Source organism: Microcaecilia unicolor, chromosome 8, assembly GCF_901765095.1.
Source record: "Microcaecilia unicolor chromosome 8, aMicUni1.1, whole genome shotgun sequence".
NCBI lineage: Eukaryota > Metazoa > Chordata > Amphibia > Gymnophiona > Siphonopidae > Microcaecilia > Microcaecilia unicolor.
This window is the reverse complement of record NC_044038.1, coordinates 94,547,504-94,561,014: the sequence shown is the minus strand read 5'-3', so window position 1 is coordinate 94,561,014 and position 13,511 is coordinate 94,547,504. Positions and strand designations below refer to the sequence as shown.

At 45.3% G+C, this 13,511-nt stretch overlaps 1 protein-coding gene across 2 annotated transcripts in view; it reads left to right on the top strand.

Moving 5' to 3' along the window:
- Positions 1-13,511, top strand: part of APLP1 (amyloid beta precursor like protein 1) — a 254,004-nt gene that overhangs the window by 119,781 nt on the left and 120,712 nt on the right. For both annotated transcript variants that reach the window (XM_030212233.1, XM_030212232.1), the window contains exons 2-6: positions 2,573-2,746; positions 3,324-3,453; positions 3,560-3,672; positions 4,091-4,272; positions 9,773-10,023. In XM_030212233.1, coding sequence (XP_030068093.1) covers positions 2,573-2,746; positions 3,324-3,453; positions 3,560-3,672; positions 4,091-4,272; positions 9,773-10,023 — 850 coding nt within the window. The remainder of the gene's footprint in view (positions 1-2,572; positions 2,747-3,323; positions 3,454-3,559; positions 3,673-4,090; positions 4,273-9,772; positions 10,024-13,511) is intronic.

The window sequence follows — 13,511 nt, the reverse complement described above, 5'->3', positions numbered from 1 at the left end:
AAGAAATAAGTTTAACAACAGGATTGGCAAAAAGTCTCCCTTATGAAACTGGGTAACTTGGCAGCTCTGATTGCAGATCAGTTATTTTTCTACATCAAATAGCTTTGCACCCTGGGCATCTGCCCTTCTCATCCACCTACTGGGCATGTGTCATTTTACATTCCATTGTCTTTGCTGTATTAAGCAGTATATCAAATTAATGAATCAAGGGGATGAGACTTGATATATTACCTTTCTGTGGGTTGCAATCAAAGCAGTTTATAATACATATTACAGGTACTTATTTTAGACATGGAGCAATAGAGGTTTAAGTGATTTGCCTAGAATCACAAGTAGCTGCTATGGTGGGAATCAAACTCAGCTCCCCAAGCCATTGCACTAACCACTAGGCTACTCCTCCAATCAAGAGTCAAACCAAGTCACCTTAAAGGCAATCCTATAAGCTGCCACCTACTTTAGGCACCAATTGTGTTCCTGTTAATATGTTACAAGAAATTATTTATTTTGGGGGAAAGAGCTCTAGAGCACTCGCTACTGTTTATAATTTAAGAGCAGGCGCTGTATTTATAAGTTTTAGGATATTAATTTCTCCACCAATCACCAAAGGTGATAATTGCAATAAATTAAATAAATTAAGTATATATAAAAGATACCATATACTCAGAACACAAAGAGACCGTATTTTTAGCTTCAAAAAGGTTGATTTAATATACAATTGCACACGAGAGGTAGGTTTTTAAAAGGATCTTAGAACAGAGAATTTGTGCCAGAGCTGGTGGTGGGAGGTGGGGATAGTGCTGGGCAGACTTATACGGTCTGTGCCAGAGCCGGTGGTTGGGAGGCGGGGCTGGTGGTTGGGAGGCGGGGATAGTGCTGGGCAGACTTATACGGTCTGTACCCTGAAGAGCACAGGTACAAATCAAAGTAGGGTATACACAAAATGTAGCACACATGAGTTGTCTTGTTGGGCAGACTGGATGGACCGTGCAGGTCTTTTTTTCTGCCGTCATCTACTGTGTTACTATGTTACTACTATCCAGTCCTTGGTTTTTCTTTAATCGCTGCCCTTCCCTGCTCTCCCTGTTGCAGTCTGCTTTTGACCTGCCTAGAAGGGGGTCGATAGTATGCCTTCTTTCTTTCTCACTGTTTTAGTTGTCCCATAATCTCGCTACCATTCAGACTGCCAGCAGTCACAGACTAGTCAGTTTGCCATAGTAAAAAAAAAAATTAAAAATTCCAGAGCTATTAAATCAGTTTTGAAAATACAGTGGTGGAATCGGTTAGAACTGAACTGATATAGCTATCTTGATAGATGCAGTATTTGTGCACATGTTCCAGGAGCTGAAACCCCAACATAAATGAAAACAAGAAGCCGACTAAGGACGAAATACTTAAAATTCTTTTGGGAGACGGTATCCTTGGCAACAGGGAAGATAAGGCAGCTCCACTGGGAGTGGTTACTATGGCAACACCTCTCCACAGCTGCCAAAGAGAAAGCAAGCCAGAGCAAAGGCAGTGATGGTGGAGGGGGAGGGGAGACAGAGTCTTCTGAGATGTTCAGGTGCTGCAGATGTGAGGAGAGGAAGAGGAGGAGGGCTGGCCTGCCTTTACCCACCTCAGGGGCCCTGTGTCATTAGGGACTGGCTAAGCCATCCTCCCCTCTTCTTGCATCTAAGGACTTGTAGTTTCCTTTAGAAATATGAGAACTGCAGTTAGATACAATGGAGTAAAGTCAGGACTGGATTTGACTGTCCCTGTGACATGGAACCAGTTGGCATCCTTTTGCTCAAACTGTAGACCATAAACTCCTACCACCCTCATTTTATAACAGGGCACCTAAAGTTAGGTTCCATTTGTGCATCTATGTTATGGAATACTAGCACATACATGCATTTGTATTCTCTAACATACATGCGTAAGTGCTTTAGCATGTAAATGCAAGGGGGCATACATGTGGGTGGAGCATGGATGTGTCTACCACTTATACACACAACTTACAGAATACTGTAAAATTATGCACGTAAGTGCTGCACTTAAGGGTGCCCATCAGGGCTAGGTCAACCTATGGACCAGGGGAAGCATTGGCTCAGGGCGCCAGTGATAAAGGGTGCCAAAATCTCAGTCTAGCATCTCTATCCTCTCCCTTCCTTCCCCCCTCTGCCCACAGTTCGGTATCCATAGGATGGAGGGAGAGAGGGATGCCAGACTGGTATTTTGGCGCCCTTTTTCACCAGTGCAGGTGGGGAGGGGGAATTGAAAGAGAGGGGGAGGTACTGCATCATGGGGGGAATGGGGTACTGAAGCAAATGTTGGTTCAGGGCACCACAGTCCCTTGAGCTGGCCCATTTATGCCTGCCAAAGACTGGCATACCTAAGTGTATACCCATTTCTGCCAACTTATGCTAGTATTCTATAACAGAATCTGTGTGCACAGATGTTATAGAATATATGTGCTTCCCACGCTGCATCCAAGTGCCCAGCCAGAGGCATCCAGTTATAGAATCGCCCGAGGACAGCTGCGTATGGAGTGATTAATACCAGTTCTCTTTTTTGTTTGTTTTTGTCACTGCAGGCTATGGCAGTTGGAGCGGGGGCAGGTTTCACCACAGTAGAACCGCAAATTGCCATGTTTTGCGGGAAACTCACCATGCACATGAACATCCAGACAGGCAAGTGGGAGCCCGATGCCTTTGGGACACAGAGCTGCTTCGGGTCCAGAGAGGAAATGCTCAACTACTGTCAGGAGGTAATGTGGAGCAAAGGTGAAAGGGGGGGATCACAGTAATGACTTCACTGTACTGCTCCCTCTGACCTGACTTCCGTCAGAAGGTAGGTAGAAAAAGGGAAAGATGGGGGTCACAGTTCTGCACCCCAAACTGTTATCAGCAGATAATAAGAAGAAAAGGGATAAGATAAGGGTCACAGCACTCTCACCCCCCCCCCAATTGTCATTAGGTAGCAAGGAGAAAAGGGGAAAAATAGGGGTCCCAGCACTCTTTCCCCCCCCCCCTCCTCAACTGCTGTCAGTAGGTAACAAGGAGAAAAGGGGAAAGATGATGGTCAAAGCATTCACCTCCCCCCCAAACTGTTGTCAGTAGGTATCAAGGAGAAAAAGGGAAAGATGGGGGTCACAGCACTCTCTTCTCCCCAACTGTTGTCAGTAGGTAACAAGAAGAAAAGAGAAAATATGGGGGTTGCAGCACTGCCATTAACCCTAATTATTGGAGGGGATCATAGCAGTACCTCCCATACCTGCTTCAAGAGGGAATGGGGATACCTCTATACATAACAACTTCAACTCTGCCATATCCTTCCTATGCTAGGTTTACCCAGAGCTCCAGATAATCAATGTGATGGAGTCTACACAGACAGTAACAATTAACAACTGGTGCAAGAAAGGCAGATCAAAGTGCAAAGGTCATCGGCATATCGTGGTGCCAATCAGATGCCTGGGTAAGTGTGTGCATGAAATAAAAGACAACTGTTAGGCCAAGAACAAAGGGAAAAGGCAGAAAGAAGGAGAATAAATATGAAATGTTTCTCTTTTTTTCTCCTGCAGTGGGTGAGTTTGTGAGTGAAGCTCTGCTAGTTCCAGATAAGTGTAAATTCCTTCACCAGGAAAAGATGGATTCATGTGAAAGTTACATGTACTGGCATCGAGTGGGCAAGGAGGTGAGTGGGTAGTGCAGTGGTACTGAAAGGGGTTTGGATAAGTGCTAGGTACACACAGAGGCACAGACAGGGTATGGACAGCGCAGTGCTAGGGATTCTGATTGAATGTTATTGAAAAATAAATAATACAGACTGGCTCAGTGTATGGAGATGATGTACAGCGCTAGGTACATAGAAACACACAGACAGGATAAACAGCATGGACTTGGTAGGAAATATGAGGATGCATTTGGCTATAGATCTGAGATTAGATCGAGTTTGAAGTCATGCTACATGCACTGGGTATATATACTCACACAAAAAGAGCCAGCTCTTATGGGAACAGGCTAGGGAAGGATATTGGTGTGGAGTTAAGGGCATTTGGGTGGCTCTCAGTAGGTGAAAGCACTAAGCATCAAAGGATTGTTCTCCACCTCAGGCCTGTGGTATGGAGCTGCTGGAACTGCACAGCTATGGGATGTTGCTCCCGTGTGGGGCAGACCACTTCCGCGGCGTGGAGTATGTGTGCTGCCCATCTCATGCCCCATCCAGAAAGACAGAGGATGTGACATCTGCCATGCAGAAAATCACCCAAATGAAGGATGATGAGGCCAAGCCCAGGTGAGGAATGGGGTTGTTGTATAGATAAAGAAACTGAGATGAGGAACAGAGAGGTCTTTATACAAAGAGTGCAGGCCAGGAAAGAAGAGATGTGCAAAGCACAAGGTTTTCTGTACGGGAAGTGGAGATGACAAAAGGGTACAAGATTTATGGGAAAAGAGAACAACTAAAGATAAGGCTGAGCACAGTTTGTGTAGGAAAAGATGAAGATTAAGTTAAGGAAGAAGACCTCCACGGGGAAGGACCGAAACATTGGCTGGTGAAGGTAGACACTTGTATAGCAGATGCTAAGCTGAGGAGAGGGAGTTTTGTCAGGAATAAACCAAGAAGAAGTAGAGAAGGGGTGAGAGAGGCTCTATACAGGATAGATCACTAGGTGTGAAGGATGGTGAAGTTTTGAACAGGAAGAGCACAGTTGTCAACTCACCCAAACCAGTCCAAGGAAACAGAGCCAGTCCTGGGATTTCCACAGTGCAGGCAAGGAGATGACACCATGTTGCTCCTAGAGAATTAAATAGGAAAAAAAATCAGAATTGGATCAGCCTTATTGGTTAATTGGGATACGTTGGAAACCCCAACAAAGAGTCCAAGCCAGGAAGTATTTAGGTCAGAAGTTCTCAACCAAGTCTTTAGGGGGAGGATGATATGGTTGGGCAGACTGGATAGGCCATATAACATTTATCTGCCATCATTTTCTCTGTTTCTATATTTTAGATACACCAGTGATGTAGCTAGGACTGAATGGGCCTCGGGTGGAAAAATTAAGACGGGTCCCCTCTATAACATCATCTCTCTTAGGGTAGTGGAAATGGTGGTGGTGGTGGGAGGGTGATAACAGAGGGGTAGGGGAGGAGGAATCCCTTCAGAGCTTCAGTAAACAAACCCTGAAAGGAGGTAACACATTCCAGACCTGTATAGAAAACGTGTCACAGTAACTGAAATTGAAATGCAAGATACCAGAAATCCACATAAGATCATAAGGGTAGCCATACTGGGTCAGACCAATGGTCCATCTAGCCCAGTATCCTGTTTCCAACAGTGGCCAAGCCAGATAATAAGTACCTGGCAGAAATCCAAATCGTGACAACACTCCATACTACCAATCCCAGGGCAACGTCTGTCTCAATAGCAGACTATTGGCTTTTCCTTCAGGAACTTGTCCAAACCTTTTTTAAACCCAGATACACTAGCCGCTATTACTACATCCTCAGGCAAAGAGTTCCAGAGCTTAACAATTCGTTGTGTGAAAAAATATTTCCTCCTATTTGTTTTAAATGTATTTTCATGTAACTTTCTTGAGTGTCCACTAGTCTTTGTACTTTTGGAATGAATAAAAAATCGATTTACTTCTACTTGTTCTACACCACTCAGGATTTTGTAGACCTCAATCGTATCTCCCCTCATCCATCTCTTTTCCAAGCTGAAGATCCCTCACCACTTTAGCCTTTCCTTATATGAGAGGAGTTTCATCTCCTTTATCATTTTGGTCACTCTTCTTTGAAGCTTTTCTAATTCCATTATATCTTTTTTGAGATATGAAGACTAGAATGCAGTACTCAAGGTGAGTTCACACTATAGAGTGATACAGAGGCATTATAATATTTTCGGTGTTATTCACCATCCCTTTCCTAATAATTCCTAGCATCCTGTTTGCTTTTTTGGCCGCCACTGCACATTGAGCAGAAGATTTCAATGTATTACCTACAGCGACACCTAGATCTTTTTCTTGGTTGCTGACCCCCAAAGTAGACCCTAGCATCACGTAACTATGATTTGGATTATTCTTTCCAATGTACATCACCTTGTATTTGTCCACATTAAATTTTATCTGCCATTTGGTTGTCCAGTTTTCCAATTTCCTAAGGTCTTCCTGCAATATTTCACAGTCCACTCGTGTTTTAACAACCTTGAATAGTTTGGTATCATATGTAAATTTAATCACCTCACTCGTCATTCTGATTTCCATGTCATTTATAAATATGTTAAATAGCACTGGTCCCAGTACTGATCCCTGCGGCACTCTACAGTTCACCCACCTTCATTGAAAGAAATCAACTGTAACCAATAACCAATTCCTAATTCAATTGTTGTCATTAGGTAGCAAGGAGAAAAGGGGAAAATAGGAGTCCCAGTACTCTCCCTCCCCTCAACTGCTATCAGTAGCTAACAAGGGAAAAAAGGGGAAAGATGGGGATCACAGCATTCTCCTCCCCACCCCAACTGTTGTCAGTAGGTATCAAGGAGAAAAGGAGAAAGATGGGGGTCATAGCACCCTCCACCCCTCCCCAACTGTTGTCAGTAGGTAGCAAGAAGAAAAGAGAAGCTTGCCTCCTATCCCATGACTCTTTAATTTTCTCAGAAGTCTCTCATGAGGAACTTTATCAAAAGCTTTCTGAAAATCTAGATACACTGCATCAACCGGCTCACCTTTATCCACATATTTATTCATGTCTTCAAAGAAATGAAGCAAATTGATGAGGCAAGACTTCCCTCAGCTGAACCCATGCTGACTCTGTCGCATTAAACCATGTTTGTCTATGTGGTCCGTAATTTTTTTCTTTGTAATAGTTTCTACTATTTTACCCAGCACTGACGTCAGGCTTATTGGTCTGTAATTTCCCGGATGACCCATGGAACCCTTTTTAAAAATCAGCGTCACATTGGCCACCCTCCAATATTCAGGTACTAGGGATGATTTCAACAACAGGTTATATATTACTAACAGCAGATCAGCAATTTCATGCTTGAGTTCTTTGAGTACCCTTGGATGTATGCCATCTGGTCCAGGTGATTTACTACTCTTTAATTTGTTGATTTGGCTCAGTACACCTTCCAGGTTCACCAAGATTTCTTTCATTTCCTCCACATCTTCACCCTTGAAAACCATTTCCAGTACAGGCAGATCTCTTACATCTTCTTCCGTAAAGACGAAAGCAAAGAATTCATTCAGTTTCTCCTCTATGGCCTTGTCCTCCCTGAGTGCCCCTTTTGCTCCCACAGATTCCCTCGCAAGCTTTCTGCTACTGATATATCTGAAAAAGTTGTTACAGTGAGTTTTTGCCTCTGTGACAAGTTTCTGTTCATATTCTCTTTTAGCCTTCTTTATCAATACTTTGTATCTGACTTGCCAGTGCTTATGTTGCTTCTTATTTTCTTCATTTAGGTCCTTTTTCCATTCTTTGAAGGACATTCCTTTTGCTGTAATAGCCTCTTTCACTTCACCTTTTAAACGTGCTGGCTGTCGTTTTCTCTTCTTTTCACCTTTGCAAATATGTGGAATGCATCTGATCTGGGCTTCCAAGAGGGTATTTTTGAATAACGCCTGATTTAGTGTCCTAACCTTTGCATTCTAACCTTTTAGCTTCTTTGTAACCATTTTCATAATTTTAGTATAGTCATCCTTTCAAAAATTAAATGCAGCTACAGTTGATTTCCTTTGTGGGTTCATCCCAGATAGTAGCTCAAACTTGATCATGTTATGATCACTGTTTCCCAGGGAATCAACACCACCACCAAGGACCAGATCCAAAATAGCTCCCCCTCTTGTCGGTTCCTGGACCAATTGCTCCAAGAAGCAGTAGTTTATTACATCTATTTATCTCCCTAGCACTCCCCAATGTAACATTTATCCAGTCAATATTGGGGTAATTGAAATCACCCATTATTATAGTGTTGCCCAATTTGCCAGCTTTCCTAATTTCTGTAAACATTTCTTTATCTGTCTGTTCATTCTGTCCTGGCATATGGTAGTACAGCCTTACAAGAATACTCCTTCCCTTCACACATGGAAAATCCATCCATAATAATTCCACGCTGCTATCTGTGTCATGTGGAATGTTTATTTTATTTGACTCAATAACATATAGCGCAACCCCCCTCCAATTTGATCCTTTCTATCATTACGATACAATTTGTACCCTGATAACACAGTGTCCCACAGTGTTTTGCTCTGGTTCCAGTGTCTGTTTTCCACATTTCTCTGTTTTTTTTCTTAACTCTTTTTTTCCAGGGTCTCCTGTCCTTTTGCCATTTTTCCTCTGTATCCCTATCCATCCTGTCCAGTGTCTTCCTTCTGTGTCCCTGTCCCTATCTTCCGCCATGTACAGCAACTGCCTTGTCCGTGTCCCTATCCTCCCTTTATATTTAGCAACTCTCCTCTGTGTCTATGTCTTACTCTGTCTAGCATTCCCCCTCTGTGTGTGCTATCCCTCCTCTTTTATCCAGTATATCCTTTCTGTGTCCCTGTCCCTCCCTATGTCCAGCTTCTCCTCACTCTTGCCTTCCTCCTGCATCCCCACCCCAGGTCCAGCCCCTCTCTCTCTCCTTCCCTCTATGTTGGTCCAGCATCTCCCCCATCTCTCCCTCCTGATCCATCTTCTCTCTCTCTCTCTCCCCCTCCACCATCCCCCTCTTCTCTCTTCTCTTCTCTTCTCTCTCCCTTTGCTCCAGGTCTCTCATCTCTCTTCCCTGATTTCCCTCTTTCTTACCCCACCCTCAGGTACAGCTTTCTCCATTTTTCCCCCTCAGGTGCAGCATCTCTCCCCTCCTTCCTCTTTGCTCCAGGTCTCTCTCGTTCTCCCTCTCTTCCCTCTGATTCCCCCCTCAATTCCAGCATCTCTCCCCCTCTAAGGATCTGGCCTCTTTAACTCCCCTCCCCGCCACCAAGGGTCTAGTATCTCTCTAACCCCCCTCCCTCCCCCACTTGGGCCTGCCTTCTCTCTATCCCCCTACCTCACCTGCAATGTTCAAAACATGTCTTGCATCTCCGGCAGAGAACGCAATTTAAACACGAGGTCTCTACCCAACCCTGCCAGGACCTTTCCTGTACCATGTGTCATCTCTCTGATGTGACTTCCTGTGAGTAGAATGCGACACAGGGAAGGTTCTGGTGGGACTGGGCAGAGGCTACATAGTTCAAGTGCTTTCTGTGACAGAGATCTGCAGTGTATTGTGAGGACCGTAGGTGGGGTAGGGGGTGGAAGAGGGGGTAGAGAGATGCCAGGCCCACACAGGGGTTGGTGGAAGAAAATGGGAGGATGCCAGAGGGAGAGGAGAGCTTACACCCATAGGCAGCCCCCCCCCCCCCCCCATCATTAGGTGACTATGGGCATTTTGCCGGGTTCACTCCATGGTAACTGCGTCCCTGGGACATTCCAGCCAGTCAAATTTTCAGGATATCCACAATGAATATGTATGAAATAAATCTGCATACAATGGAGATATTGCATACAAATCTATCATTCATATTCACTATGGATATCTTGAAACTAGACTGATTGTGCTTCTCCGAAGAAATGTGTTGAGGGCACCTAGTTTAGGGAGTCGTAGAGATCTATAACAGAAGAACCCAAGTAAAGAAGAGTCAGAGGGTGTCTTCTGAGAAGGAGCTGAGCAAGCAGTGGTCAGCGGGCAAAAGGTGGTAAGGATGGTATAAGGGGCTGCATGAGTCCTGGCTGCTGCACCCAGACTATGTAACATAACTGTCCAACAATGTCAATAGTGATAAGATGGTGACCAGTCAAGCGTCTGTGGTGGAGGAGGATATGGAAGAGGATGACGAGGAGGAGGAAAATGAGGATGAAGATGAGAAACTGGAGCGGCAGGAGGACAATGCTGCAGACTTTGTGGATGACACAGATGAGTTTGCAGGCAACATGGATGACTACTTTGTAGAACACAGCTACTACGAGGACAGCATCACTCAGACCACCATAACCACAACCATGCAGACGACCGAAGAAGAAGTCAAAGGTGAGCCAGCTGAAGTAGGAGAGGGTGGTGAGGATTCCATTAATGAAGTATGCTTACTCCAGGGTCCTCTACATCCTTACATAGTTAATGTTCCCCCTCCCTCCCCTCGATCCTGCTATTGGGAGGTATAATCCTTTTTAGAGAATCTAATATGTGGTTCTCCACCATTTGGTCAGTTCTGGTTCAAAAAGTAGAGTGTTCTTCCCCCAACATGTAGGATGAAAGAGTCAGTATTGCATATGATGGAAGCATGCCCCCTAACACCACACTGCAAAATGCAAGATCCACTAGAATCCCTCCCTGCAGCACTCTGTTTTCTGATCAGCATATGAGCTATTAATCAGATGACCATGCTGGCATGGCTGGAGGAAGGGTTCCTGTGCCAGCAGAGTGCAGCTCAAGTCTCTGAGGGCCTGGCACTGCCTGAAACGAGACTGAGCTCAGCACTAAGCGTTTATCTCCTGTACACAATAAGATATTTGTCCTTGACCCATCCCTAGCAGGCATCCAGCTCAGAGATATTGTTCCTGTTCTGGACTGCAGGGAAAACTCCCTAGAATAACCCTTTCCTCCCCAGGCCTCACCACCCCAGTTCTACAGGTGGCCAATTGGTGGGCCTGAGGAGTATTATAAGGACACCTGCTTTAGAGACAGCATGGCGGGCCTGGACCAGCTAACGAAAAATTACAGAATTACAATTTCCTCTATTTAGAAGACAGCGTTCAGTGATATTGCACTGCATTAATAATAAGTGCAGGTAGGTTGCCCAGTATAAATTCCCCCCCAAATGGGGCCAGAAGCATATATGGGGATAGGGTGGGGTTAGGGTAAATAAATAAAGTAGATACTGGGTTTTATTTTGAAATCCCTGCACATACTTCACACCTCTAAGTGGAAAGTTAACTTGCAAGGTCATCAGACTACTCAGGTTTTTCAATATTGCCCTCTTACAAGGTAAGTTTATATAAACCTTTCCTGCATGTAAATCCTGTTTCACATATTTAAAAGAAACCTTATAGAATTACTCCATAAGCTACGCTCGTAAAAATATGACAAGAAGGTGTGTATTTTTATGCCATCCGAGTGTGGTGTGCTCAGGGGTGGAGTTTGGGCAGATTCATGAAGTAAATGTATACGGGGCTGATATTCAGACCACAGGAGGCAGCTTGGCTAACTCCTGCGCTTGGCGGTGAGACTGGCATTGAATATCCAGTTTATTTTTTGTCTGCTTAACTTAACTGGCCAAAGTCATTATTCAGCGCGGAACGGTTAAGTTCAGATCAACCAAAGATAGGCCTGCTATTTTGGTGGCCCGATTTGGCTGCCAAACTTAGCCAGCAATGCGGTAAATGTTAGCAGATAGCCGGTTATATCATTTGATATAACCGGTTATCTGCTAAGCGCTGACCGCAAATATTCAGCTATCTCCTGCTGAATATTCATGAATAGCCTGTGAAGCACAATCTAACCGGCCAGAAGCTGTTCCTGGCAAATTAAATAGCGCTGAATATTAGGGGGATAGTTTATAAAATATGCATGTATGTGCAGTGCCGTAGCGAGGGGTAATGACACCCAGGGCGGGTCGCCGCTGTGCACCCCCCCCCCCCCCCGGGTGCAGCACGGCGCGACCACCCCCCCTCTGCGGCGCATCCCCCCCCTCCGGAGCGAACACCCCCGGACCGCATTCTTACCTGCGGGAGGGCCGATCCGCCCCGAGTGCACGTCACTCGAAGCTGCGTCGGCCCCGCTGGTTCCCTGCCTCTCTGCCCCGGAACAGGAAGTAATCTGTTCCAGGGCAGAGGGAGCAGGGAACCAGCGGGGCCGGCACCCCCCGAGCGCGTGTACCCGGGGCGGACCGCCCCTCCCGCCCCCCCCTTCCTACGCCACTGCATATGTGTGTATTTCACCTGTGTACATTTATGCCTGATCCCAAGCAGGTAGAAATATACAATTGCAACAGGTTTTGTGAAACTATTTTATAAAGACATATATTCCCCCTCATTCTCTAATAGGCCAACCAAACCTGAAACTGCCACTGAAACTAGCTTTTGGCTGAAACTAGAGTCAAAACTCATCACCTGATTTCAGCCAAAACCGAAAACTCAGGTTTGGTTGTTTGAACATGAACCAGTGAGGGCCACTGGGAATTGTCAGAGCTTGTAGTATGCATCCCTCTGCTACACCCACAGTATCCAAGCTGGAATATTTTAAATAATGAAAGACCATATTTTACATCCAGGCAAAATAGCCTATATATAATAAATGTAAACCTGTATACAATAAATGTAAACCACTTTTGTTGTACCATAGAAAGGCGGTATATCAAATCCATGACCCTTTAGATGGATCGCAGCTAATAAAAACTGAAACTAAAAGCCACAGTACTTTTAAAGTGGCTGATTTTGTGCCACACTCAGAGTGGCAGCTGATGACATAACTCCACAGAGAAGCTAATTCCTAAGGATCTTATCACCCCAAATTTACAGACTTAAATTCCTGCAAAAATTATATATCAAAAGCATTTATTTGCAGCATTCTATTTACCATATAAAGATCGTAACTGCATTACTTGCAATTGCAGTACAAAAAAATATATAAAGAGTTGCCCCAACCCAAGATTACCTTACATTCCCTGGTGGTTTAGTGGTGTTGTCAGGGCAGGAGCATGCCCCAGTTGTGACAGTCATTTTGAGAGCTGAGATGAGCAGGAGTAACTAGGGATCGCTTCTGCCCCAAGTACACCCCAAGATCACCAGGGATTATAAACTAGGCCAAAGACAGCCTATGGGTTGAGGGCAGGGTTGCCAGGTGGAAAATTTTTTTCCCACCCAATCCAGCCTAAAAACAGCCCAAAACCCGCCCAAACTCAAACCCCGCCCCTGACACCCCCACCCCCGCGTCATCACCCCCCCCCCCCGTCGTCATCAACCCCACCCCCGTCGTCATCAACCCCGCCGTCATCGGCCCCGCCTCCCCCGTCATCGGCCCCGCCCAGAACGTCAGTAACCCCGCCCAAAACGTCACTAACCCCGCCCCCGCGGCCGAAAAAACCGCCGGAAAACCCGCCCAAAATAAAAAAAAAAAGCCCAAAAAACCGCAACCCGCCGCGGGCAAAAATTGCCCGCGGCGGGTCGCGGAAAACCGCCCAATTGGGCGGTAAAACCGCCCACCTGGCAACACTGGTTGAGGGAGGGAGGCACTTGAGGGAGGGCCAAGAGGAGGGACAACTCCTGTTCGATGGGAGGAGAGACAAACGGAACAAAGCACAAATTTTGGGCTTCCACTGAAAACATATGGCCATTTTCAGCTGAACACTGAAAACATGGCTAATAATTAAAATAAACTTTTGGCTGAAATCGAAACTGGGCAGAAAACGGATTTGGGCCAGTTGTGGCACCATAACCAAAACTGAAACCAAAATTCGGTTGGCTTCTATTCTGTAACAGGTTGCTTAAATTCAAGCACCATTTGCATGCTTAAATTTATAG